This window comes from Lissotriton helveticus, chromosome 3_1, assembly GCF_964261635.1.
Source record: "Lissotriton helveticus chromosome 3_1, aLisHel1.1, whole genome shotgun sequence".
Classification (NCBI taxonomy): Eukaryota; Metazoa; Chordata; class Amphibia; order Caudata; family Salamandridae; genus Lissotriton; species Lissotriton helveticus.
The window spans coordinates 333722527-333748282 of record NC_136061.1 but is presented as its reverse complement, the minus strand read 5'-3'; the positions used below and the strand labels follow the sequence as shown (position 1 = coordinate 333748282).

The following is a 25756-nucleotide window of genomic DNA, read 5'->3' as shown; positions in this document are numbered from 1 at the left end:
CTCGTTTCAATAGAATGCTCAGCACAGCAGGGGAATTATCCCCGCGTGTGAGCGTTCTAACGGCCGTGACAAGCTTAGCTCGTCATGAGCACACGAAAACCGTGGCTCATGACAGCGTGAGAGGGGTTAATTGTTTATTCAGTGATTATATATATATACATATGTATATATATATATATATATATATTCACAGAAAAAACCATAGGTTTCAGGCCTTATATAGTTTGGAATTAGCATTTAAAAACCTTTAAAATTCACTCACAAAACTATACGTTTTAGGGGTGTTATAGTTAGCTGGACATTTCACTCATACAAAAACATTGAAATTGCTCCTATATAGTTAGTTGTACTAACTATATTTCGCGAACCCGCAATCCACTGCTGATGATGTCACATATTACATCATTCATGACATGGTCAGTGACATCACTGATGACATCTCAAATGACATCACTGATGACATCACTGATGACATCATCCAGTGAATGTGGTTTGCTTCGTTATTTAAATATGCATTATATATATAGCAATTTGCATTGAAGAATGAGTGGATATATCAAAATACATATTTGGATGGAGGATTTACTGGCAGTGTAATTGACTGTTTACTTGACCAATTTATAGTGTCTCACTAAATATAGTGGATAGTGACTAAACTGTTTGAATATCTGTATCACTTTGTCAGTTGTTGTGTAAACAGGTTCTCCAGTTGGTTACTATCTATGTGAATGTCTATATTAGTTATTGATTAGTTAACTGAGTATTTGTATGGGAGAGTGAATGTGTGTGTGGTTCGGTGGGGGGGTGTGACTGCCCAAAGATGTGTGAATAGTTGATTCACTAGATATATGAAGTTAAAACTACGTGTTCTAACAGTTGTTTGAATATCTTTATGTGTGTGGTGATGAGCAAAAATATTTCTCAATGGTACATGTCCAACAAACTAGAAAAATAAAAGACAGTGTATGTGACAGTTGTTGTATATAAATAAGTATACCTAAGACTCAATGATTGTGTGAGTGACTGTATGGATAACTTTATACTTGTAATAATGATTTTATAATTCACTAAGTATGACTTACTATCTAAATGAATAGATGAAGTTGTGTTTGTATAAGTGTGTAGCTAAATAAATATGTAAATATGATCCATTGTTTGCATAAGTGAGTAGGATGACTTCATATGTGAATAGGATGTGTGCTGGTGTGTAATGTCAATTTAGGTGTATAAGTATTTTTGATAGTGTTCTATTGTTCATTGACAGCATGTATGAGTGAATCTACAGGTAAGTGATTAGATGTGTGTATACATCTATGAATCACTGAGTGGGTTTTTAGATACTTGTATTGCTGTAACAATGGATTCAAATATGATACTCAGTATTTTACAAAGAGTGATGAAAGATTTTACTAGTGTATGAAAAGGTGTATGTGATTGTCACGTGGATGATGTCATCATTGATGTCATCAGTGATGTCATTTGAGATGTCATCAGTGATGTCACTGACCATGTCATGAATGATGTAATATGTGACATCATCATCAGTGGATTGCGGGTGCGCGAAATATAGTTAGTACAACTAACTATATAGGAGCAATTTCAATGGTTTTGATTGAGTGAAATGTCCAGCTAACTATAACACCCCTAAAACGTATAGTTTTTGGAGTGAATTTTAAAGGTTTTTTTAAATGCTAATTCCTAACTATATAAGGCCTGAAACCTATGGTTTTTTCAGTGAATTTCAAAGGTTTTTTAAATGCTAATTCTTAACTATATAAGGCCTGAAACCTATGTTTTTTTCAGTGAATTTCAAAGGTTTTTTTAATGCTAATTCCTTACTATATAAGACTTGAAAGCCCACCAAGAATCTCCAGTATGCGCCAGGGGACTGCATTGCAGAGAGGTGTAATGAAGCCACGCCCCTCTTTACACCTCTCTGCAACGCAGCCCCCGTGCATGTTTGAAGAGGGGGAACTAATTCCCCTTGCATACTGGGGGCCCCTGGGGGCCAACTAGCCCACCTGGAACCTCCAGATTGCACCAGGGGGCTGCATTGCAGTGGTGTAATGAGGCTATGCCCCTTGTTACACCTCTCTGCAACGCAGCCCCCTGCCGCGTTTGCAGAGGGGGAATTAATTCCCCTTGCATACTGGGGGTCCCTGGGGGCCAACTAACCCACCAGGAGCCTCCAGTATGCGCCAGGGGGCTGCATTGCAGAGAGGTGTAATGAGGCCACACCCTTTTTTACACCTCTCTGCAACGCAGCCCCCGTGCATGTTTGAAGAGGGGGAACTAATTCCTCTTGCATACTAGGGGTCCCTGGGGGCCAACTAGCCCACCTGGAACCTCCAGTATGCGCCAGGGGGCTGCATTGCACAGAGGTGTAATGAGGCTCTGCCCCTTTTTACACCTCTCTGCAACGCAGGCCACTGGCGCATTTGCAGAGAGGGGGCTAATTCCCCTTGCATACTGGGGGTCCCTGGGTCATATCTCCCCAAACGCCGATATTCCGAACGATTGAAAATGACTTTTCTTGAGAAACATTTGGATTTGGATTATCATGTCTTATACTTTGGAATTTTTGAAAGACTGACTTTGAGGATGCTATAAATTACTCAAGTCTGCCCGAATTGTGTGGGTAAAATTGATACCTAGTCACTTTGAATAAGAATGTACTTACGTCTCGTCTAACATTTCGAGGAAATATCTAGTTATATGACAACAGGATACCGACATAACTTGAAGGAAATAAGAACGCCCTGAAGAAGTTCTGTTGTACAGAACGAAACATGTCGGCTGGCTGTGGTACATAAACTTAAGGAAAATAAAAGCATTTGAATACACACCAAGATTCAGCGCTTCAATAAGGACTCTAAGTGATATGATTTGATTGGACTTATTGTGCAAGTGGTGCTGTGCCAAACTTTGGAATATTCTCCACTACTCTCTATTACTTACTCTCTCCTAGTCCACTACTCTCTAATACTCACTCTCTACTACTCATTCTCTACTACTCTACTACTCTCTACTACTCTCTCTCTACTACTCACTCCCTACTACTCACTATCTACTACTCTCTACTACTCACTTTCTACTATTCTCTACTCTCTACTACTCACTCTCTATTACTCTCTCTCTACTACTCACTCTTTACTACTCACTCTCTACTACTCTCTACTACTTACTCTCTACTTCTCACTCTCTACTACTCTCTACTACTCACTCTCTACTACTCTCTCTCTACAACTCTCTACTACTCACTCTCTACTACTCACTCTACTACTCACTCTCTACTACTCTCTACTACTCACTCTCTACTACTTTCTCTCTACTACTCTCTACTACTCACTCTACTACTCACTCTCTACTACTCTCTACTATTCTCTCTCTCTGCTACTCACTCTCTACTACACTCTACTACTCACTTTCCACTACTCACTCTCTACTACTCTCTACTACTCACTCTTTACTACTCTCTACTACTCACTCTCTACTGCTCTCTACTACTCACTCTACTACTTACTCTCTACTACTCTCTACTACTCACTCTCTACTACTCTCTACTACTCACTCTACTATTCACTCTACTACTCTCTACTACTCACTCTCTGCTACTCTCTCTACTGCTCTCTACTACTCTCTACTACTCACCCTCTACTCTCTATTACTCACTCTCTACTCTCTACCTCTTTACCTCTCTCTACTTCTCTCTCTACTAGTCGCTACCTCTCTACCTCTACCTCTCTACCTCTACCTCTCTACCTCTACACCTCTACCTCTCTACCTCTCTCTACACGCACACATATACACATATATATATATATATGCATATGCATTTATATATATGTATGTGTATATATATATATATATATATATATATACATATATAAACATATATAATCTGCATATCTATATAAATACAAATATAAATGCATGCAGCCATATACATATATGCATACATATGCATGTTATTTACATGAAAGTTTAAAAAACACTAATAAAAGCAAAGCTAAAAAGCCACCTCATTACAAACAGAATGGCTTTAACTGAAACGAGGGCGAGATCTATTGCATTTTCAATGCTTGTTTACTTTGGTTCCATCAATAAGGCATTCAGATGTGTCACACATTTGCCATACATTCTGAATGTTAGCACTCTAGTTGCTCATTAGATCACTGTAGTAAAGCTACTGCTCACCAGGGAAGTCTGCTACTGGTATTCAAAGTGCATGTTTCAGTCTGCATGTCAGAAGAGGATTTGAGAAGTCACTCAAAATGGGCCCTAATTTTTCTTTCTGCAGCACTAATCATACTTTCTATGGCAAAATATACCCCCTCATTTTGTTCCTTTTGTAAATTAAATGTTTTAAGAGTTACCACTTTATTCCAATCAAGATGGCTTCAAGTGTGCCATACCTTTGTAATAAGTAGGACTGTTAGCGCTCTAGTTGTTCTTTAGAACACTCTAGGAGGCTGCAGTAGAACACAAAGGAATCTACTTACAGTCTCTGTCCTTGTTGGATGTACATGTTTTACTGAGAATGTCAGACTTCATTCTCACATGACTGAGAAAGATAATGTGAATTTACAGAAAATATTCTTTCCGTTTAGCTTATAGATTCCCTTCCAAACCACTGTGGGAAAAGCATGAGATAATAGTTTTCTTTCAAACATGATTCATGATATCACAGCAGAAGGCTTTTTCACATGGTAAAATCACCTTAGAACACACCACAATTCCTAAAATGAGTATGGTACCATCAACAAATGATTTATAATGTAACTAAAGTCCTAAAACCCTCTATTAACTACAATGCTTTTTAATGAGGTGCTATCATGTATATTGGTCCCAAGATGGCTGCCAACACTTCTTGGATGAAGTGCTGACAGCCAATCAGATCTCACGATGAGATGTGTGGTTAGGCTCCGCCCAGATATATATGTGTTTTTGAAGTTAATTTTCATAAAAACCACTGGAGCAATTTTCACCAAATATAGCAAAGGCACTTCTGCGTACCAGTCCCTACAGTTTTGCCAAGTTTGGTGTAATTCCGTTCAGCGGTTCGGGCTGTAGACTTGTCAGAACGTCCTATGGAAATTAACATGGGGAAAACACGTTTTGGGTCCCCCTTTTTTCTCAGCCCCCACTTCACGAATCCCCCCGAAACTTTCAGGGAAGGAGCGCAGCGGAGCTGGCCACATTTTTGGAAAATTACACGCAAATTCCTCAACCGGCGCCAAAGTTATTCCCAATAGAATGTTGCGGATCTCCTATGGTAGCTAGGTCCTAACTATATATACCTACTGGCTATCGCCAGTAGGTAATATATATATATATATATATATATATATATATATATGTCCAAACAAATGCCCAAGAGCATTGAAGCGCACACAACAGCAAGTAAAACTACTCGTTTTTCTTTCTTCAGGAAACTTGCAGCTTTATTTCAGTGTCTTTATTATCCATGACCTAACGCGTTTGAGGTATTGACCTCTTCATCAGAAGTCACCAGAGGCATGTTGGGCTCGCAGTAAGTTTTGCATGCTGCTTTTTAACCTACTATAGGTAAATATATGTTCAAAATGAAACTACAAGTCCCAGCATGCTTCAGGGACAAAACACACTCAGCGAGATATTTAAAAAGCAGCATGCAGAAACTTACTGCGAGCCCAACATATATATATATATATATATAATTTTCACGGGATAAAAATGACTATGCCACTGGTAGAATCTTTACTTTCTCCCGTAAATATGACAATCTTAAACGCAAAGCTTTGTTAAATAGTGGCAATCCAATTGGTGATCAACCTACAACTTCCAATATTGTTTTACAAGCCGACAACAGCGTTAGTCTGTCAGTTAACTCTTTAACCTCGAACAGTGATGAAGAAGGTGGGCCAGTGAGACTCATTCCTGGCATCAGTGGTCGGGACAACTTTTCTTTAATTGAGGAGCTGAGTTTTGTCAGCGAGGACCGGCGTTACTCTCTGTGCCCCCGGATTCCTCAATCAAAAAAAGGCAATCAATCAGCCAGCGCAGGCACTCAAGGAGGCAGATCTACAAACGTAAATATCTTGCAAGGGAAAGCAAAAAAGCATTGGAGAAAATGACAAGCACAGTTGAGAATACTGTCGTTAATTTAACTGATCTCATGTTAACTAAAGCTGAACAACAACTACTTTCACTGGGGCTCTCTTACTGTCCACCCAACAGGTTCTCTTACAATCAGACAAGAATAGATGTCTACAAATTTATTCGCAAAATTAAATTGATCAAATATTTTGAACTGGAATCCAGACGTAAAAAAACGACTGTGGAGATACCTGAGGGTTCAGGGCCATCCCTTCAGGTACAAGACATCACTGGTTTGCAGAACTTGTTTGATTTGGCATATGATAATGACTCTCAACCTATTCCTAATGTGAGCCAGTGAATTAATGTCAGGCGTCCAGTCACCACGCCTTTTCGCCCCAAGTCTAAATTTTTGCCATTAATGCCACGCGATGCAGTAGATGTGTTCAGTGATAGGGTTATAACAGAGTTAAAAGCACTGAATAGGGAAATTACGATCCAAAAGAAACAACAAAACTACAATGACAGCCAATATCACCAGCTTGTGAGTAAATTACAAAAAAACAACAATGTAATAATTAAAAATGCAGACAAGGGAGGAAATACGGTGCTATGGCAAACAAAAGATTACATCATTGAGGCGGAGAGACATTTATCTGACACCTCTTGCTATTTGTTGTCAACCCAATTTGCCATGACACGGAGTCACGAAAAAACCCGCAAACAAATTCATGCGTGGAAGAGACTAGGGTTATTGACAAAGGATGAATCCAGCTTCCTTAACAATGAGCATCCAGTTACGCCGAGTTTGTATTTTCTCCCTAAAATACACAAAAAAATGACACCAACACCGGGGCGCCCCATCATCGCTGCCATCGGAAGCATCAATGAAAATCTCTCCAAATATGTGGATTATTTTTTGCAACCACATATGACAAATCTCTCATCCTACCTAAAGGATACAACGGACTTTCTCAATAAGGTTATGAATGTGAAATGGTGTGCTAACTATTTGTTCCTAGTGATGGATATTGAGTCACTGTACACCTCTATTAACCATCATCAAGGTATAAACGCCTGTGAATACTATTTGAGCAAAAGGGACATTTGTTTTCGGGATCATAACAACATGCTAATCGAAATTATTAAGATTTGCCTCACCGCTAACGTTTTCCGGTTTCAGGGCCATGTTTATCAACAGTTGCGTGGTGTGGCGATGGGCTCGTGCTTCTCCCCCAGTTACTCATGCTTGCATGTGGGCTGGTGGGAGGAGCACGAGCTCAGGACCACGCACCAACGTTGGCTACCTAACATTGTCAATTATTGGCGCTTCATTGACGACGTCTGTATAATTTGGAGGGGGACAGTTGAGGAGGCTAATGCATTTGTGATGGATCTGAATGTTAACACACTAAATCTTAAGTTTACATCTACTGTAACAACTGATGTAGCAGAATTTCTTGATGTTCAAATTTTTATAAAGAACAACAAAATTGAAACCCGTCTCCACCGCAAATCTACAGCGGGCAATGCAATCTTGCATGCTCGGAGTGCCCACCAAGCTCATACCATCAGCAGCATCCCCTATGGGGAGTTTGTACGCATCTGCAGAATTTGCAGTGACAAAGACTCATTAGATCTTTGTCTTAATGAATCCAAACAGCGCTTCCTGAATAGGGGCTATTCCAATCACATTCTGGAACAAGCTCTTCAGAAAGCCAGCTCAATAGACCGCAAAACACTCCTTGCGCCCAAGGTGTCTAACATGCCAATTTCTGAATGCACTGTGAGACTTATAACTACCTTCAGTACACAGGAGCGTAAGATCAGACGTATTATATGTACAGAATGGCCGATAATACTAACGGATATTATCCTTGGACCATTGCTGTCTAACACACCAATTGTAACTCTTAGAAGAGCGCCTTCCATGTGTGATGCATTGGATAGGCCAGCGCCTGAAAATCCCCCTAAAAAAAGCTTTGTCAATAAAACAGGGTTCTTTAAATGCACCTCCTGCCGCGCTTGTACCTTCGCCAAAAACAGCACCCACTATGTTACAGCATTTAGTGAGGTGCCGGTGCCGGTGCCGATTCGTGAACATCTAACCTGCAGGTCTGAATTCGTTGTATATAAACTGAGATGCACCTGCAATCTCGAATATATTGGGAGCACCAAGCTCCCAGTACACCAGCGCATTCTCCAGCATATTCGCGCAATCATTAACAGCGATAATACCTATCCTGTAGCAAGGCATTTTCGGGCGGTGCATGACAAAAAACTAACAGATTTTGAGTACACTGTTTTGGGTACGGTACCTCAGCCCGGCCGGGGGGGGGCCGTATGAAACTACTCAGGCAGAAAGAATCACATTTCATACTGTCTCTTGATACTAAGGCCCCCAATGGCCTTAATTTGACGGAGGATTTAAGTAATTTTCTATAACATCTCTTCACATCTCATTTAGTCCTTAAACATCCTTTTGGTACTGGGTATGTTGATACACTCTATGTTTTCAACTCTTAGTTTGCTGCTAGGGTACGATCATTTATACTTAGTCGCCGGCTGGTGACTATTGTATTTTTTTGACTTATGTAGAAAGATTATTATAATGCACTAATCTGTTTTGCCATTTCTACATTTGGTTTGAATATATTTAGTAAGGCTGTCACTAGCGTGTCATCAAATTGCTGTACACTATTTTAATTTTAATTTCTTTTGTGGGTCACAGCTTGAACTACTCTGGCCTTCTTTTTTATATAAGTTATCACTGCACTGGTCACTTTCTATTATGACAGCACAATTTTTTGTCTAACGCATTCAAATACAAATTCTGCAATCTTTGATCAATTTTGTGACTTTTCAACATATTTGATGTTGTTTATTTTAGTGGTAGTTTATTAAATATGCAATGCTAAAATCTTTAAATGAATTTGATTTCGACACATATATATGGCATTTCTTCTTTTGATATGTGTTTTCTGTATATATTATCAAGTCAGTATCAAGGCACTATGTCGCAACATGTTTAACATTTCATGTAAATTCTTGAAACTTTCTATTTTCTGGCACCATGTCGTTATTCTTTGGAAGTTTCTGTTTTTTGCATCTTTTGGCTAGTATTCAGTGGCCTTTCTTATTTACATCTTTCTAATTTGTCAACACGTATTAATATATGTTGTTCATTTTGCATATACATGTTAGCTATGCTTTATTTTTGATTGTGACAATTGTTGATCAATGGCAAAGCCTGTTTAGATAACATCATTTTGTTTGCGTTTTCATGAATTTTTAAAAAAGAACAAGTCTGTCTACTATGTTTATCAGTAATGCAGAGAGGGCGTGCACTTTTTTGAATTGTCCCACTTTTATTTTTATTATAAATTGTCCTAGTGTTTCTGAGCACGTTATGTGAACAAGCTCCCTAGCGGAGTGAAACGCGTCGTATTTTTATTGAATAAATACGTCATCCTGCAACTCACTTGAGGAGTGATTCTTTTGTTCGTAATTACCACTCGCTACATTGGAAAAGGATAGCCAGAGGTCCATACCTGTTTGGTTCCGCCGATCACTGACGGAACAGGAGTGTTTCTTCATATATATATATATATATATATATATATATATATATATATATATATATATATATATATATATATATATATATATATATATATATATATATATATATATATATATATATATATATTCACTGAAAGATAGTATAATCATAGTCAGCAAAAAAGGACTTTATTTTAAAATCTTCTTAAAAATGACCGTAGCCAATGCATTTTGACCCAGAAGGTCTTCTTCAGGGCAAGTAAAATAGTAGCAATATTTCTTAGTTCATTTCTTTGCTTTATATTGAAGTTCTTATTGGTTCCTCTAAGATAAGAGTGCCCCTTGGACCTTATATTATTTGTTAGCAACTTAGTGTGGTTTATTCAGTAGATTCTCAAATAGACTGTGTCCCATAAATCATTCCTCTAAAGTCATGGATTTTTATTGGTATAACCTGGGACCGCTTCTTCAGCGTCGCATCAATATTGCTACTATTTTAATTGCCCTGAAGAAGACCTTCTGGGTCAAAACGCGTTGGCTGCAGTTGTTTTTAAGAAAAGGAAATCAAGAAAAAAGAACCTGCTTAATTCGTTGGCCTTTTTTACATTGCTTATATTGGCAAATACATTAATATCTTGACCTATTGGAGTGCTGAATCACAATTTAAGTAATGGTAAACTTTAGTTTCCAAATCAGTAGTATGCAATAAACTGTTGTGCAGTATTTAACTTAAAATTAAAATAAAGCTAAATATCGCAGACAGGAACCTCGTTTTGAAAGTGAGGGAAAGGATTAACCTTGTGCTGCCTTTCTCATGATCATAGAGTGGAAAGTTGAAGATGTTGCCATTTTATAGTTGCTTTCTATGAGAAAGGTGTATCATTCTTGTGCTTCGCTTTTACAAATTTTAACAGTGTCAAACCTATCAAGAAAGAGCTAAAACAACAATATAAGCCACAACCTCAATTGGCTGGTCTGTATATACCTTTATAATTAGTTAAAAAAAGTTACATTGGAAATGAAGAGGTATAAGGGAGTTTGATAAAAAAAATAGTATTGCAGTGATGTAAAAAACTATTTATCAGATGAACTGTATGTGGCATCGTGTATGTGTTTAAGATGTTGGTACTGTCGAAAGTTACCATAAGCAAAGCCTTTATAAATGACAATGTTTTAAATGTCTGAGCATCATGTGCAGTTCAGACAGATCTATGTTATTTGCATTCTGGGAACTGTAGTACTCATAGTCACATTATTAAACAGGAGTTGTGAAGTCATAAATAAAACATAAGAAAATGTGGTGTGCTTTTATGTGAATTATAAAGTAGTAATACTTGTTAGGTATGTATTAGGAAGTGTTTTTTCAATGTGGGTTTCAACTTATATGACCACTTTGCATATGTTTAGATCGGGAGGTATGGTTTTACCGGTTGCAGATAGTGATATGTATGATGAGACACTTGAGTGTACTTAAATATGTAGAGAACTACATATTTTTGGAAAGATGGCCTGAAGATGTATATCTATTATGAAATCACATATATGTTTACATGGTGATCTATACTCTGTAAGGCTGTTGAAATTTGCATTTATATGGTGAGGGTGGTGCAGTTCTTTAAACAAGCTCTGTTTAAAGTTGAGGAGGTTAATAGTGCAGAATATCTCTTGAGAGTACTTGTGCTAGCTTCACTTGGTGTGCAACTTTTCTTTGGGAAATGCTCAATATATGTTTGAAAGACACAATAAATATTTGAGAAATGATGTTGGTATGCCATTAAGAAAAGGTTCGTGGGGGCGTGGCTAGCAGCCGATGATGGCGGCAGCATAAGGGACAGGCTCTGCAGTTGAAGCGGCCTCTCCGACTATCCGGCACATAATCCGGCACCTTTTTCGAGCCCTGAAGGGGGGAACCAGAGCCCAGGACCGGGCGGTGCAGGTGGCGAGAAGCGGCGTCCAAATCCGACGTCTGGAGACCAATCGCCATCGGAGCTGCGGACTGGCCCGCTCAGACTGTTCGAGCCGGGGTCTTCCCTGAACAACTAGCCCGGCAGGAAGTGAGACCGCTCCGGGGGTCCTGCGCCGGAAGTGCCCGCACGTCGAGAAAGGCTGCCGGGACCCAGTATGCGCACTGATCGACTGGACACTGCCTGCGGTCGGAGGTAGAGTGGCGGCGCCTGCCCACCTTGGCCGCCGCCTCCGGACCCGCATAGTGCACGGTTGGCCGCCGCACACGGAGGGAAGCTGCGGATTGCAAGGGACAGCCGCCATTTTCTGGCCGGCGGAGGTTAGTGCACACCAGCAGACCGAGACGGGGTGCTGCCCCGCTGTTGGAGACAGACAACACAAGCGGACCGGACAGTGAACACCGCCGTCAGCAGCCGGGGGTCCGAGTGCGCTGCGGGCAGATAAGGGTCCTGCCGCACACTAAGCACTGGCGAGGACGCTACACGACCCCAGCGGCCGCTGGCAACCTGCCATCCACCGCGCCGGTGGGACTAACGGCACAATACACGGGGAGCGGGGGGGTAAGGTACACCCCCCCTTTTTGTGTGTGCGCTCGACTTGAGGACACCTGGGCCGGCCACCCGACAACCAGTGCTATTCTCCCACGGCGACGCAAAGGAACCACTAGCACCGCGGCGCGACTGGGTACCCCGGCCGAAAGTTGGACACTTTAGTGGGAGCGCAACCCACCCTGAGGGACGTGGGGACTGAGCAGCATACCTGCACCCGGCTGGTGGGTCGGACCACACCCTGTAGACCACACCTGGTGCATAAGAGCAGAACGGGCCTACGGAGCCTGGCAGGACTCAGCTCACTAGCGCCTGTGGACAGCAAGGGAGCTCCCTGGGCAACGACGCCAACGCACTGCAACTGTTGCGGGTGGATGGACCGAACAAGCTGGGTCGGAAAGGCCTGAAAGCTACGAAGACCACAGGCATGGCCGGAAAAGGACCGAAGAGTGGCACTACGCAGACCCGCATAGACCGCTATGCTTGCGACAAGCCAGCTACCTCCCCCACAACGGGAAGAGAGACGGGAGGCAAATCCGCGGATGCCCCAGGGGGTAAGAAGGCGACTCCGGACGACGTGATGCAGGCATTGGTACAGCTACAGACGACGGTGGTCTAGATCTCAACGGACGTAACGTTGCTCGGAGCTGACCTCCACAAGATGTCGGAGAAAGTCAACGCCGTGGAAGTGGTCACAAAATCCCTTGTGGAGGATGTCTCTGAACTCCAGCAGGCGGTGGAGAAGTTAGCGACGGACAACAAGGTACTGCGTGAGAAGCTCGATGAGCCACGGCCTATTGTTGCCCGGCTCTTCAATTTCCGGGACCGGGATGCCATCTTGCAGGCAGCCCGGACGTCCCCCCCATCAGACTTCAGAATTCCACTGTGGCTTTCTTCCCTGACTATACAGCGGATGTCGCGCGTAGGAGAAGAACCTTCTTCGAGGTGAAAAAAGAACTCAGAGCACGAGAAATCCCATATTCCATGCTCTTCCGGGCCAGACTCAGGGTGGTAGCAGAAAATAAAACATGGTTCTTTGATACCCCAGAATCCGTGCACGACTGGCTGGAGGGATGGAGGCCGGGCCCTCACCCTCGGCGATCCAACCGGTATCCGAAGGGCCGTAACGCCGGGCATCATCCGGAATCCCAGGCATCGGGAGGGGGCCCGGAAAGCGGCTCACCCCTAAGAGACGAAGTCGGGGAAAAGGACAACGAAGATCAATGATCTCCAGGTTTGACAATTTGCAAGACCTATCGTGCTGCGAGCCTACAGCCCGCCATTGGACACTGGGTGATGGACCTCCGGGGAGGAAACTGAGGGACCGCTGACTGCGGAGAGTCCCTCACCCCGACGCGCAAGTACAATGTTTTGGGGTTGGGGCATGCACTCTGCTCAGTTGGGGGGGCGGGCAGTTTTGAGTCCGTATAGCAGGGGGGCAGGGAGGGGGGTGAGTAGGGGAAGGGGGATGGTTAATGTTAGGGACCAGTTGGTCCTAAAAGTTAAGGTATTGACACATGCACATGCTGATTGGTATGACACTGCCTCTGCACAGCACCACATGACATGGGGGGATCACATGACAATAGGCATGCTGGCGTTGCACCCGCTTGGTGCCTTCCCAAACACACTACCTCGCACACAGGGGGATGGACCCACTACCGGACGAGATCCTTCCACGGGACACGGGATAGCCTGCACCCTCCGGCTCTTCCCGGGCCCCATTACCAGCGATTGCCATGGCCAGGATAAATAGTCTCACCCCGCTAGCCCCACTACAAATAATGTCCTGGAACGTCAGGGGCCTAGGCGATAAGATTAAAAGAGGCCTGGTGCTACAGGGAATTAGGAGGCAGGGGCCCGCCCTGGTTCTTTTGCAAGAAACACACTTGGTGGGGGCGGCCACACAGGCATTGGATAGGCGGGGATACCGCATGATTGCACACGCAGAATTCACCTCGGGGTCTCGCGGCACAGGCATACTGCTGCGAAAATCCTCCCAATACATAGTGAAATCCACGAAGATTGACGACCAGGGCCGCTTCGCGGCGGTACACGGCCAGTGGGAGGGTAGGCTACTGACCGTGGTCTCTGTTTACATCCCGCCGGCGCTACAAGCTGTGGCGTTGCCAGACCTTGGCAAGTTCCTTTTAGAACTCCCTGAAGGAGAACTACTCATAGGAGGGGACTTTAACACAACACTACATAATACCTTTGATCGGTTCCCAGTAAGAACACACACAGAAGGCCCCAGCAAGCTCCAGACTTTTCTGGAAGTGCAAGGATTAGTGGATGTGTGGCGTTTGCTGCACCCGGAGCAGCAGAAATACACTTACTACTTGGCGACGCACAATAGCCTTTCGAGGATAGATTACTTTCTCACACTAGGGAACGGTCTCCTTACCATTGATGAAGCAAAGATACAACCGAGTGGTATTTCGGATCATTCACCGATCACTTTAACCGTGTCTAGTGCCGGCACCAAGCGCAAGAGGGTCTATCCGATATTTCCGGGGTATCTTAAAATTCCAGCGATTAGTAAAGATCTGAGGAAGGCAACCCGACTGTATTTTGAGGAGAATCAGTCCTCGGTAGATTCCCCTTCAGTATTATGGGAAGCGTATAAAACGGTGTTCAGGGGGCAAGCCATTGCGGTGATAACAAACCACAAGAGAACGCAAGAGAGGGAGGCTTGGAGCTGGAGTTGGGCCTCGAAAGGGCCAACACCGCCCACATGGCTGACCCATCAGAAGACACACTACACTCCTTGCAGCTACACCAACGCCGCCTAAACGACCACCTAAGGCGTGTTACCATGGCGGACATAGCCGCTACTAAACACAGAGTCTACGACATTGGGGATAAAGCCAGTAAGCTCCTGGCATGGCTGGACAGGAAGCAGGGGGGAGGCAGGAGAATACTGCAAATCATTGACACTCATGGATTAGTACATACTCAGCCGGAAGAAATTGTAGATGCATTGGCCGAACACTTTAGTGGAGTATATACCCCGATGGTAGTAGTGACGGAGGAAGAGGCCCGAGCCGCCCTCGGCCACGTGCCTCTGCCGACACTGACTGAGGAGGCGGCGAAGAATCTCGATGCCGCCTTGACAACTGATGAAATTCAGTTGGCAATCAATTCCCTCCATTCGGGTAAGGCTCTGGGCCCTAACGGGGTGCCCATTGAATGGTTTAAAACCATGTCGGAGTCTCTGAGTAAACCCCTACTCCAGATGTATGAGGAAAGTAGAGAAAAAGGTACGCTGCCCCCGGATCAGCGGATGGCGACCATAGTGGCCATCCCAAAGCCGGGTAAGCCGCCTAACGACTGTAAGTCCTATAGGCCTATCTCGCTCCTGAACCCGGAGGCCAAAATAATAGCAAAAGTGCTGGCGAACAGATCATGCCGTTCTTAGGTCAGCTGATCCACCCGGACCAGTCTGGCTTTATGCCACACAGAAGTACGGCCTTGAATCTTCGTAGGGTGCACGGAGTACTGGCAAGAACCCCACTGTTGAAGGAACCAGCAGCGATACTGTCATTGGATGCCAAAATGGCGTTTGATATGGTGGAGTGGAACTATCTCTTCGCAGTACTCACTCACATGGGGTTCGGGCCCACCTTTATCTCCTGGATCAGGTTACTATGCAAAGACCCAGTGGCTAGGGTAGTGGCAAATGGTCATACGTCGCGTGATATACGTCTGGGACGGGGAACTCGGCAGGGATGCCCACTCTCGCCCCTCCTCTTTGCTCTGGTACTAGAACCACTGGCGGTTACCATTCGAAGTACACCGCTTCTGAGGGGGATCAGATGGAATCGGCACTGGGAAGATAGAGTGTCCTTGTATGCGGACGATATGTTGATTTACCTCACGGACTTGAAGAATAGCCTTCCGAACCTCCTGGCCCTATGCAACTCACATGGGCGAGTGTCCGGCTATACTATTAACTGGTCTAAATCGATACTCTATGAGCTCGAAGGGCCGAACCCCCCTTCCGGAATCTTGCCCTCTTGGAGGTGGCTCAAACTTCCTTTAAATATCTAGGAATATATGTCACCCGAGACGCCTCGGAGTTTACAGCACTCAATCTGCAACCCCCTCTAACTCGGCTACGTCATGATGTGCAGCACTGGAAGGAACTTCCATTAACATTGCTGGGCAGAGCAGCATTATTTAAAATGATGGCGCTACCGCGCTTTCTATACATACTTGAAAACGCCCCAACATTAGTAGTCGCCAGCTATTTCCAGAAGGTGACTGCCCTAATATCGAGTTTACTATGGGGAAATCGACCAGCCCGAATAGCCCACACGAAACTTAACAGGAGCTGGTATGATGGCGGGATTGCACTGCCTAATATGCAGATGTACTACTGGGCGGCCCAACTCAAGATCCTCAACAAGTGGGTCCATGCCCCGCAGGACGACCCGGCCTTCAAGTCGGACAGGGCACAACTGGGCACCAACAGTTTACTGGAGCCTCTGTATCATAAGGGTACGGCGGCGAAACTCATAGGACCCACCAAACATACCGTGCAGCTATGGTACAGGGCGCAAGCGAGGCTACACTGGGAAGGGACCATCACGAAACTCACACCACTGTGGGACACCAAGGCACTGGGACACTTGCGGCGCACGAAGGGTTTCACCCAGTGGGACAACATTGGGATATCAACAGTGGGGGACATGTGGACTAGAGAGGGCGTGATCCCGTTTGCGTCCCTTCAGGAACAGTATGAAATGGGGGACACTGAGCTGTATAGGTATATACAAATTAGGCATGCCCTCCAGGCGGCGATCCCACCGAATATGACACCCCCAGAATCCTCCCCGCTGGAAGACCGTCTGCTTACAGACTTCATGCAGGAAGGGGCCACCTCCTTAACATATCGTAAGCTGCTTAATAATCTACCTGACCCACTGGGGAAATTGAAGGACAAATGGGTAGAAGATGTCGGAGATTTTGATGACTCCGAATGGAACGCTGCCATTGCATCCCCGCGTGAGGCCGGTATATCGGCTAAGTTCCGCCTGGTACAACTAAAAATCCTACATAGGGTATACTATACGAGACCTATTCTACACAAATTGCAGAGGGCTGATCATCCCTATTGTCTCAGGGGCTGCGGTGAGGAGGGCACTTTTATGCACACACTTTGGAGCTGCACGCGCATTGTTAGTTACTGGCAGCGGGTACTCCGCACTATCGCTCAAGCACTTAACACCTCACTGACACTAGACCCACGTGTATGCCTGTTGAACGTGTGGGGACCTACAGATTTAACATTTTATGGGAGGGTTTGGACCACGATAGGCCTCATGACGGCCAAACGAGACATTGCACAAAAATGGGGGGCAACAGAACTCCCAACCTTGGCACAATGGAGCAGAAACATGGATACGCTCATGTTAACGGAGAGGGCTGTCTACAAACTGAGAGCTAATCCGCGTAAATGGAATGGGGTTTGGCAACCATGGAACACGTACAGAGGAGACATTTGTGACCCATTGCCGGAGGAAGATCTTGATAGCTCTGAGGACGAGGAGGACATTGAATAGCGGCGCAGGGCTACGGAGGGAGGCATACGCGAGGACTACAGGATTAGTTCGCTGCAACGGGGCCTAGTAATGGTGGGGTTAAGAGGCAGGGCGTAACTCAATACGGGTTGCAGAAATGATCTCACACAGGGTGGTGTCGATACCGGTTAGCAAACCTAATATAACATGTATACATACCGAGTCATGTGTGGAGTTTTTTTAGTTATACATAAAACACAAAAATGCAAGCTGAACTTATGCATGTATTGAATCCGCTTCTTTTGATTAAATACCATAAATGACCGATAATGCCACAACGCCCGGGGAAGGTTTGAATATATGTAAATGGAACATCCACATAACGCATTGTAAGCCGGCCTCAGGGTTGTAGGTGCATATATGTATTGGTATTGAAGATATCTATATGACCTTGCAATAAAAAATAAAAAAAAAGAAAAAGAAAAGGTTCGTGAATTTTTTCACGAACTCGCGGATTTTTTTGCAAATTCGCGCGAATTTGCGGACCGCAGATCCGCAAAATTCGCCCATACTTAGTGCAAACAAACGTCAGGAAGACATATGCATTCCTCCATCTTCACTTACTAATTTGTACACCCTTCTTACTTCCACCAAAGCCCATCACACTGGAGTCAAGGTACATGTGATACACACACTGCCTGGTAATAAGGACATGATTAGATCCTGACATTCATCACATCTCATGTTGACAACATTTAATTGGTGAATGCTTGTTGGAAAGTACATTCAGCGTCACATTTTAGAGGTAGGTTAAGTAGAGCATTGTATTTGCTTCCCACTGTAGTGGTTGATGGGTAACGCATGTAAGGTTCTATCACAAGCTTTCTGCTGGTGAGATTGCCTTAACTGGCAACTACATGGTGCGCGCAAACTAGCACTTTTTTGGGTTGGCAACTGATGTCAAAAGTTGCTTGTGATGGGAAAAAATTCACATGATTCCATAATCTGATGACAGTGTTTCTTGCTTTGTTGAAGAATTTCATATCAGCTTCACTAACAAACCATTGGCATGACAAAACCTTTGGTGGTCCCACAAAAAGGTACACAGATGGAGCCCCCTAAAGTATATTTATTATTTTCCAATAGTGACTTCTAAACAGCCAGTGTCTTAGGCCCTTATTAACAGTGGCCACCGAATATCAATACTAAAATAGGTATTACAGGAAATGTGGTGATTTGGTGTGAAGTATTACCTCATATATAATTTCCCTGGATTTTTCTTAGGACAACCCTGCAAGATCAGAAATAGCGGAATTAGTCCCCAGAAAATGTCCCGGACTTTGGAAATGCTATGCCAAAATAGGTACAGATCCACCAATTTTCGACATTGTTCCCCATTCTGTAATAGCTTAGAATCACGTAGTAATTCTGCATCGCAAAAATAAAGATCTCCATGGTGCTGGTGATTCTGAGAGCAGAATTATTGAACTGTTATATGCTCAATATTTTCAATGTGGATCTCATTACTCATTGAGTTGAATAATAACAACGGAATGTATCTGTGATTACAGGTTACAGGGTACATAGATCTCTGCAACAGGTGTGTTGGCCTTACACCCTCTAGTTTAAAACTTTGATATAGCTTTGAAGAAAACTGTTACAACCTGTTCCACTAAATAGCACTGAAATACCAGTGCACTCTGTAAGTCAGCAAAGAGGTAGTTTGCAAGAGCTCCTAGTGAGTCGGTGTATATCTCAATTCAGGCTGCAGATGAATTATGGGAGATGTGTGTATGTTAAAATGCTAGTGCATGATGCAAGATAGAATAGAGGTGTATTGAAGAAACTTTGTTAGTCTCTGAAAACCACAGGGCTGTGGGTGGAGTGGGACTTGAAATCTCAGAGTCCATACTAAACTGGAAATGTATTATGATAGTCAGATCTCTAAGACCATACAAATATTCCAGTAACTCCACTTTGCACTCAGGAAAGAGGAGTTGTGTAAAAGGCTTAGATTTGTCATTACTAGTGTCCAAGATGACCGGACTAGTATAGCCGTCACAGCAACAGGATATTTGTATTCCATGCAGGGCATAACAATAGATGATTGATGTTTGACATATCTCTGAGCTTCAATATCTTATCTAGTACAATCCCCACCATTGGTTTATTGTGAGAACTCTGGTGGTGTGTCAGTAGTGGTACAACAGTTAGGACAGAGAGGCCTTGTTAGAGGAGCTTGGTGGATCTCATGATTTTGGATAGCATTTCAGGGGCTCGGAACAGAGTTATGTTGTGAGCAATTGACTGATGTCTGATCAGCGAGCTAGGACTGCGGGGAACAGGTCAGTACAGAGTTACAAAAGGTATTTTCTGTGGACAGTGATAGCTCCACACAAATGGGGGAGGTCTGTGGACAGAGGTAGGGCAGCTCTACTCCTAGGGTGGTCCGTAGATAGCGATAGCTCCAAACATAGAGGGGGGTCTATGGACAGTCTGGGCGTGGGAGCTTCATGGACTGCACTAGTCCCACAGATAAAAGGGGTCTGTAGGCTCTGTAAGCTTCACGCTTCACACAACACCCAGGACATCAGCATTTTAACAAAGTATGACTTCATGTGAACTTTGGTGTGCCCTGATGGTTTCGGATCACAACTCCCCAACAGCTCCTCATGGTGAACTTACTCTGTTAGTCTACTGGAAGCTCTTTCAAACACACACATTTGCCAGGTACCTCAGGGGCCACCATCAGGACAGCAAAGGCAGGATCCCACCCTCACCACAAGGACAGAGGGGATGTGTATAACACCATTCCCTATTTCCCAATCTGTCTCTCTTTTAATCCCCTCTCTTTCACACCCACCTTTTGCTCTGAATTGTCACCTCTCTTTTATTGGTCATCTTTACTCTCCCATTGGTCTGTCATACTCAGGGGTGTTGATTGAGGGGGTGGTGTTGGGGTGTTACACTCACCTAATTAATGTATTTTCCAAGAAATTGTTGAGTACAGGTTCTTTCAGTCAGGTATGATGAGATGTCTGTCGGATTGCATCAGAAATGTTTATATACATAGACAAAATGCACACACACTCTCTTCCTCTCTGATTTGAAAATTCTCAAAAATATTGGTTATTTTACAAAATATTGTGTTGTCTCTCTTGGTACTCCTACTAATCCGCCTTCCTTTTCCTTTCTACTGCCGCTTAGGCCCCTCTCATGCACTTTGCTTGTCATATAATGCATATAAACATTATATGCAAACCTAACTGTCGGTAAATCTGAAACTCATTCCCTCCCCCCAATCTTCCTAACCAAGCTACACCCTGGGTCATACTTTCACCTCTGCTGTATTTGTCAAAGCAGATCTCACACGCACACATGGGCACACCCATGCTCGCACACACACGCACACACACACACACACACGCACACACACACACACATACTTACCTGTCTCTATTACTTCTGTCTCCCTCCCTCCCCAGTCACATGCTCAAGGACAAAAATATTCTTGGGCTTACCTTCTCTGCAGAGCCTTATATATAGTATACTACAACAATTGATCAAAATTGTTGCAACGTTGTAGCTTTCTGCTCACTGACCAGGAGTTTCCACAGTGCAGGCTGCATCCTAGTGCCAGCAGTAATTTTTCTTTACTTTGCCTTATTGATCTGCGTGTGCATAGTTGACCGAGGGGCCTCTGCCATGTTTGGGAACTGTGGTGGCCCTCACGCACTACGGTGGTTAGGGGGGGGGGTCTTTCCTATACCTATGTAGCAAACTGTTCTCTCACATTCTGTTGCAGTGCGAGTTCGCTGTAGTGCAGTATGGAACAGAAATCAGAACAGAGTTCGACCTGCGACAGAGCCGGGACAGCCAAGCAGCTCTGCGTAAAGTTCAAGACATCAAGCAGGTGGGCAATGTGACCAAAACAGCCTCTGCAATCCAGCATGTTATGTGAGTACCAGCAAGAAAAAGCATATTAAACAAGCTTTGGCAATACTAGTAGGTCTATCTTATAATTGAACCTGCCTCTTCATTTGCTGATGAGTTTAGGTGCTCTGTACCTCATCAAACATGCACTCTTTAACTCATCCTTGTACTCATACCCTATACCCTCTGTCACTCTTACATTGATCAACTCACCCATCGACAATAACATGTAAACAAGCAAGCATATGCAATACAAATCATAATGATATTAAATAGAAAAAAGATAAATGTTGCTGTATAAACATGGCGGGCCTGTGCTTGCAATTAAGAATATATCAAAAATGAAATATGGTGAGTGGTCGTCTAAGAATGGAATTGTTTATAGTGAATCAATGCTGTATTAATCCAAGATGGCTTACAAGTTGTTTCTAAATGTATTGGTCACCTTGGAACGGTAAAACAGTCTTACACCGTGGACAATACCCTTCAAGTTGGTTTCCCATTTTAGAAACAGTGGGCAAGCAGGATGTGTTACACTGCAGAGAAAATGAGCAGTAACCAAGTGGTCTGGCAGCATTGTGTGTGGAGCTGGCAAGCAACTAAAAAATGAAGGAACAACAAATTTGGAGTGTAGAAAAGTAGAAAATGCAAAGGTAAAGTGACTGGCACAAACCCTGGCACTGCAGCACACCCAGGTTTTGGTAGATGTGCATATGTGGCTGAAGAGGGTTGACCCACAGACCTTCTATAAATGTATGTGAGTTTTGTTTTATCACACAAGCAAAACGGATGGCTAATGCTGTCAGACCTGATCTCAAAAGTACTTAAACACATATGTTGCTAAAATGTATGCATATATTTACAAGCATTTATAAAATGTACAGTTGACAAAACAATATGCAACCCCTTCTAGGAAGCCTAACAAGGATTTATAAAGGCAAATCTTCTACCCCCCTACCCCCCTAGGGCTTATCAGAGGGGAGTAACAAATATCAAAATCCTTGCCTACTACAATAATCTGTTAGATTCGATGTAACAAAGGGGCATATTATCAAGGGGGTTTATCTCCGCTTTTTTGGCTTTAAAAGCCAAGAAAGCGGAGATAAAATTATATCCCTATTACCTAGCTGGAGATAGCGACCATCTTGGGCCCCGCTTTGCATGTCAGTGAAATTTATCACTAATGAAATGCAAAGTGGGCGTGCCAAGATGTTAGCGACTGGAAACAGTCGCTAACATCGCTATCTCCTATTACCAACTTTTGGAGATATTCGCGCTAAGCGCAAATAGCTCCAAAAGCTAACACCTGCCCCTGAGCAGTTCTTAGCCATGTTATCCAATGGTAGGTGGATAACATGGCTAAGAGCATTAGCTCGGTAATGCATGAATATCGCTGACTTTTCAGCGATATTCATACATTTCGGCCGATTTTTATCGCTTAGGAGATAAACCTTGATAATAGCAAGGTTCCTAAGCAATAAAAATCGCCGCAGCTCGGCGATAAAAATATTGCTGCTAAGCCAACATAGCGATAATTATCGCTAGTTGTTGGTAATATGCCCCAAATTTCCTAAGTAGTAGTTTTAGCTAGTAGCGGCTGACAGGGAACAGGGTGGCCAGGGGAAAAATACAAAAACACTTACCTCCTCATAGCCGCTGTGACCGTCTCTCCACCATTGTGTCTCTGTTTCTCTGGCGAGTCCCAATGCAGGAATCACCCGGGCTCCCCTAGGTCAATCACAACACTGCAATTCAGCATTGAGATTGGTCTGAGTGCCGTGGTTTGGCGCTCAGATGGGGGTCTCTGCATATTCCTCACCAGGCTGTGCACTAAAGCCTGGTGGGAAAGATGCAAAGTGCGCATGACTGTTTGGCTGACACTTAGGGAGTGCAAATACCTCAGCCCCCTATTCTGGCCAGCCACGCCCTGCTCTAACCCAGCCACAAACCTACAAAAAATAAAATGATAATAACAATGGTGTTATCATTTATTTTTATTTTTATGCTCTGCTCAAAGAGCCGATGAGTCGCCACTGGTTTTAACCGAGTGCAATAAAGCTCTATTGTCTTTAACATATGTTACTCACTATAAATAAGTAAGGCATTTGCCATTGCTTTTCATAATAAACAGCACAGACATAAGGCATCTCACATAACTTTTCCCAACTAAGCAATCAGATCTGCAGTATTTATCATTGGCTTGTCACCATAACCAATGTTGGCCAACTGTATACAGCATAAAACTTGCCACAATGGAACCACCAGTATAATCACATTCCGCCCTAAAAGGCTATTGGTTTTAACATGAATAATGTCCTTGTTGCAATCTTTTCTGATAAACAGATCAGACCAATAGCATCGGATATAATTTTTCCCATGTGTGAAAAATGCCTTTTTTGCATGATCACCCCCATTTTTTGCGCAATTTCATTTCTGGTCTGTGAACTCTGCACCTTGGGGCAATGCTGTCCAGTGCCCAGTGTATGTGCTATGACCCCCGAAAACATGTACAAATTGGTTAATCCCTGACTAGTGTATTTAACTTTCCTATAAACCCGTAGTATATGGTGAGAAATTGCACCCATTGGCATGGAAAGTTAAATGTCACCTGATGACTGCAGTACTTATTGTGTCATTCACTAGGGTGACAAGAAACAATGGGTTCAGCACTGCCATTGAGGCCTGACTGCTGTATTATAAATCTGCAGCCCTACCTGTCAAAATAGCCCTTTTTTTACAGTTAAAAGCTGTCCTTTCAAATATTAATAAGTCAGTCTAATGTAGGCTATTCGTTGTAGGACTTTTGTGCGCTCTAACTAAAATGTGCATTAATATCAGTTGCTCTGCCCTTGATTCCCACATGTATAAAGCAATTGGGGTATTGCAGTAAAAACAAACTCAGGATGTGTTGAAGTGTCTTTCTTGTTTAAGACCTACCTAGGCCTTAGTTAAGCCTTGACACCATCTTGTTCAAAATGGTTGCCATTATCGTGATGTTCATTCTGTGTTGATATTTCTTCTTGACACTATGTGCAGCAAGATATGGGTTGTTCATTTCGGTAGGACACTGTTCTCAAAGGACTCACTAGAGGGAGCCTTTTGATACAATATCTAAGGTCTTTCAGCTTGCATACTGAATTGCATTCATCCACAATGATTTTCTGTTGTTGATCTTACTGGTTTGTTCTAACACAGATGACATTAGGTCAGAAGCGGTGAATTAATATTCATGAAGTAGGTTAGTGTTAAGTTGATAGGGTAAAGTGACATTTTAAAATGCGAAGCATCAACCATGCTGACTTAGTAATTTTACTCATTTATATGCAAAATAAAATGTATTTTAACCTTTAAATTTGAAGGTGCCAGTTATTTTTCATCTCTTCTAGAGATGCTGTACAATTTCTTCCTGAATTTGGCTGCATGCTTGAGACTTACCATTTGTTTGATGTTATGCCTATTATTATTTTACTCTGAATTTGATAGCCTCCATGGCAAATTACTTTTGTGTAACTAAATGAGATTGCTGCTGTATCTACATTATACTATTTCTGTATTGTATTTTGGAATGTAAAGCTTCAAAGTTGTTCAAAATTCTACCCTCAAACTCCCTTTTTGAGTTAGTCCTTTCAAGTTGACTGTTTTTAATATTACCACTTAACCACTAAATGTTTAGGCAAGCCACTGTCATGCTTAGAAGCAGATTTTCTAGGTCCCTGTGCACTCCGATAGCCCACAAAATAAAGCGCATGGAATTTAAAAATGCAACAATTACAATGTTGGGTGGAAAGCCTCCATCCGACAGTCGGAATCTTCTTGACCGCGTCGCAGCCCTTCTGACTGAATCGGTCGGTTTACAGACTGATAGCCAGATTACGATGGTCTCGGTAGGAACATAAACCGGCTGGTCATTCCGTCTCGGTTCCGACCGACTAGTCGAGTATTCCTGTCAGTCAGAACCACACTATACCACCCTATGGACGATGTTTCCGCCGTAAGGATTACAATGTCTGTTTCCAACAGGCTTTCTGCGCCGGCCTTCCAGATACGGAAAGGCTTTCAGAAAGGGACTTTAGGGGCTCCCTAGCTCCCACGGCCTATAGTTGGTGGCTGAGGGTGTACCTAAAAACTCTGTAAAACCCCTGTAAAACT

At 43.5% G+C, this 25756-nt stretch overlaps 1 protein-coding gene across 2 annotated transcripts in view; it reads left to right on the top strand.

Annotated features, from left to right (window-relative positions):
* Positions 1-25756, top strand: part of ITGAE (integrin subunit alpha E) — an 844898-nt gene that overhangs the window by 187074 nt on the left and 632068 nt on the right. For both annotated transcript variants that reach the window (XM_078679953.1, XM_078679952.1), the window contains exon 9: positions 21480-21631. In XM_078679953.1, the coding sequence (XP_078536079.1) occupies positions 21480-21631 (152 nt within the window). The remainder of the gene's footprint in view (positions 1-21479; positions 21632-25756) is intronic.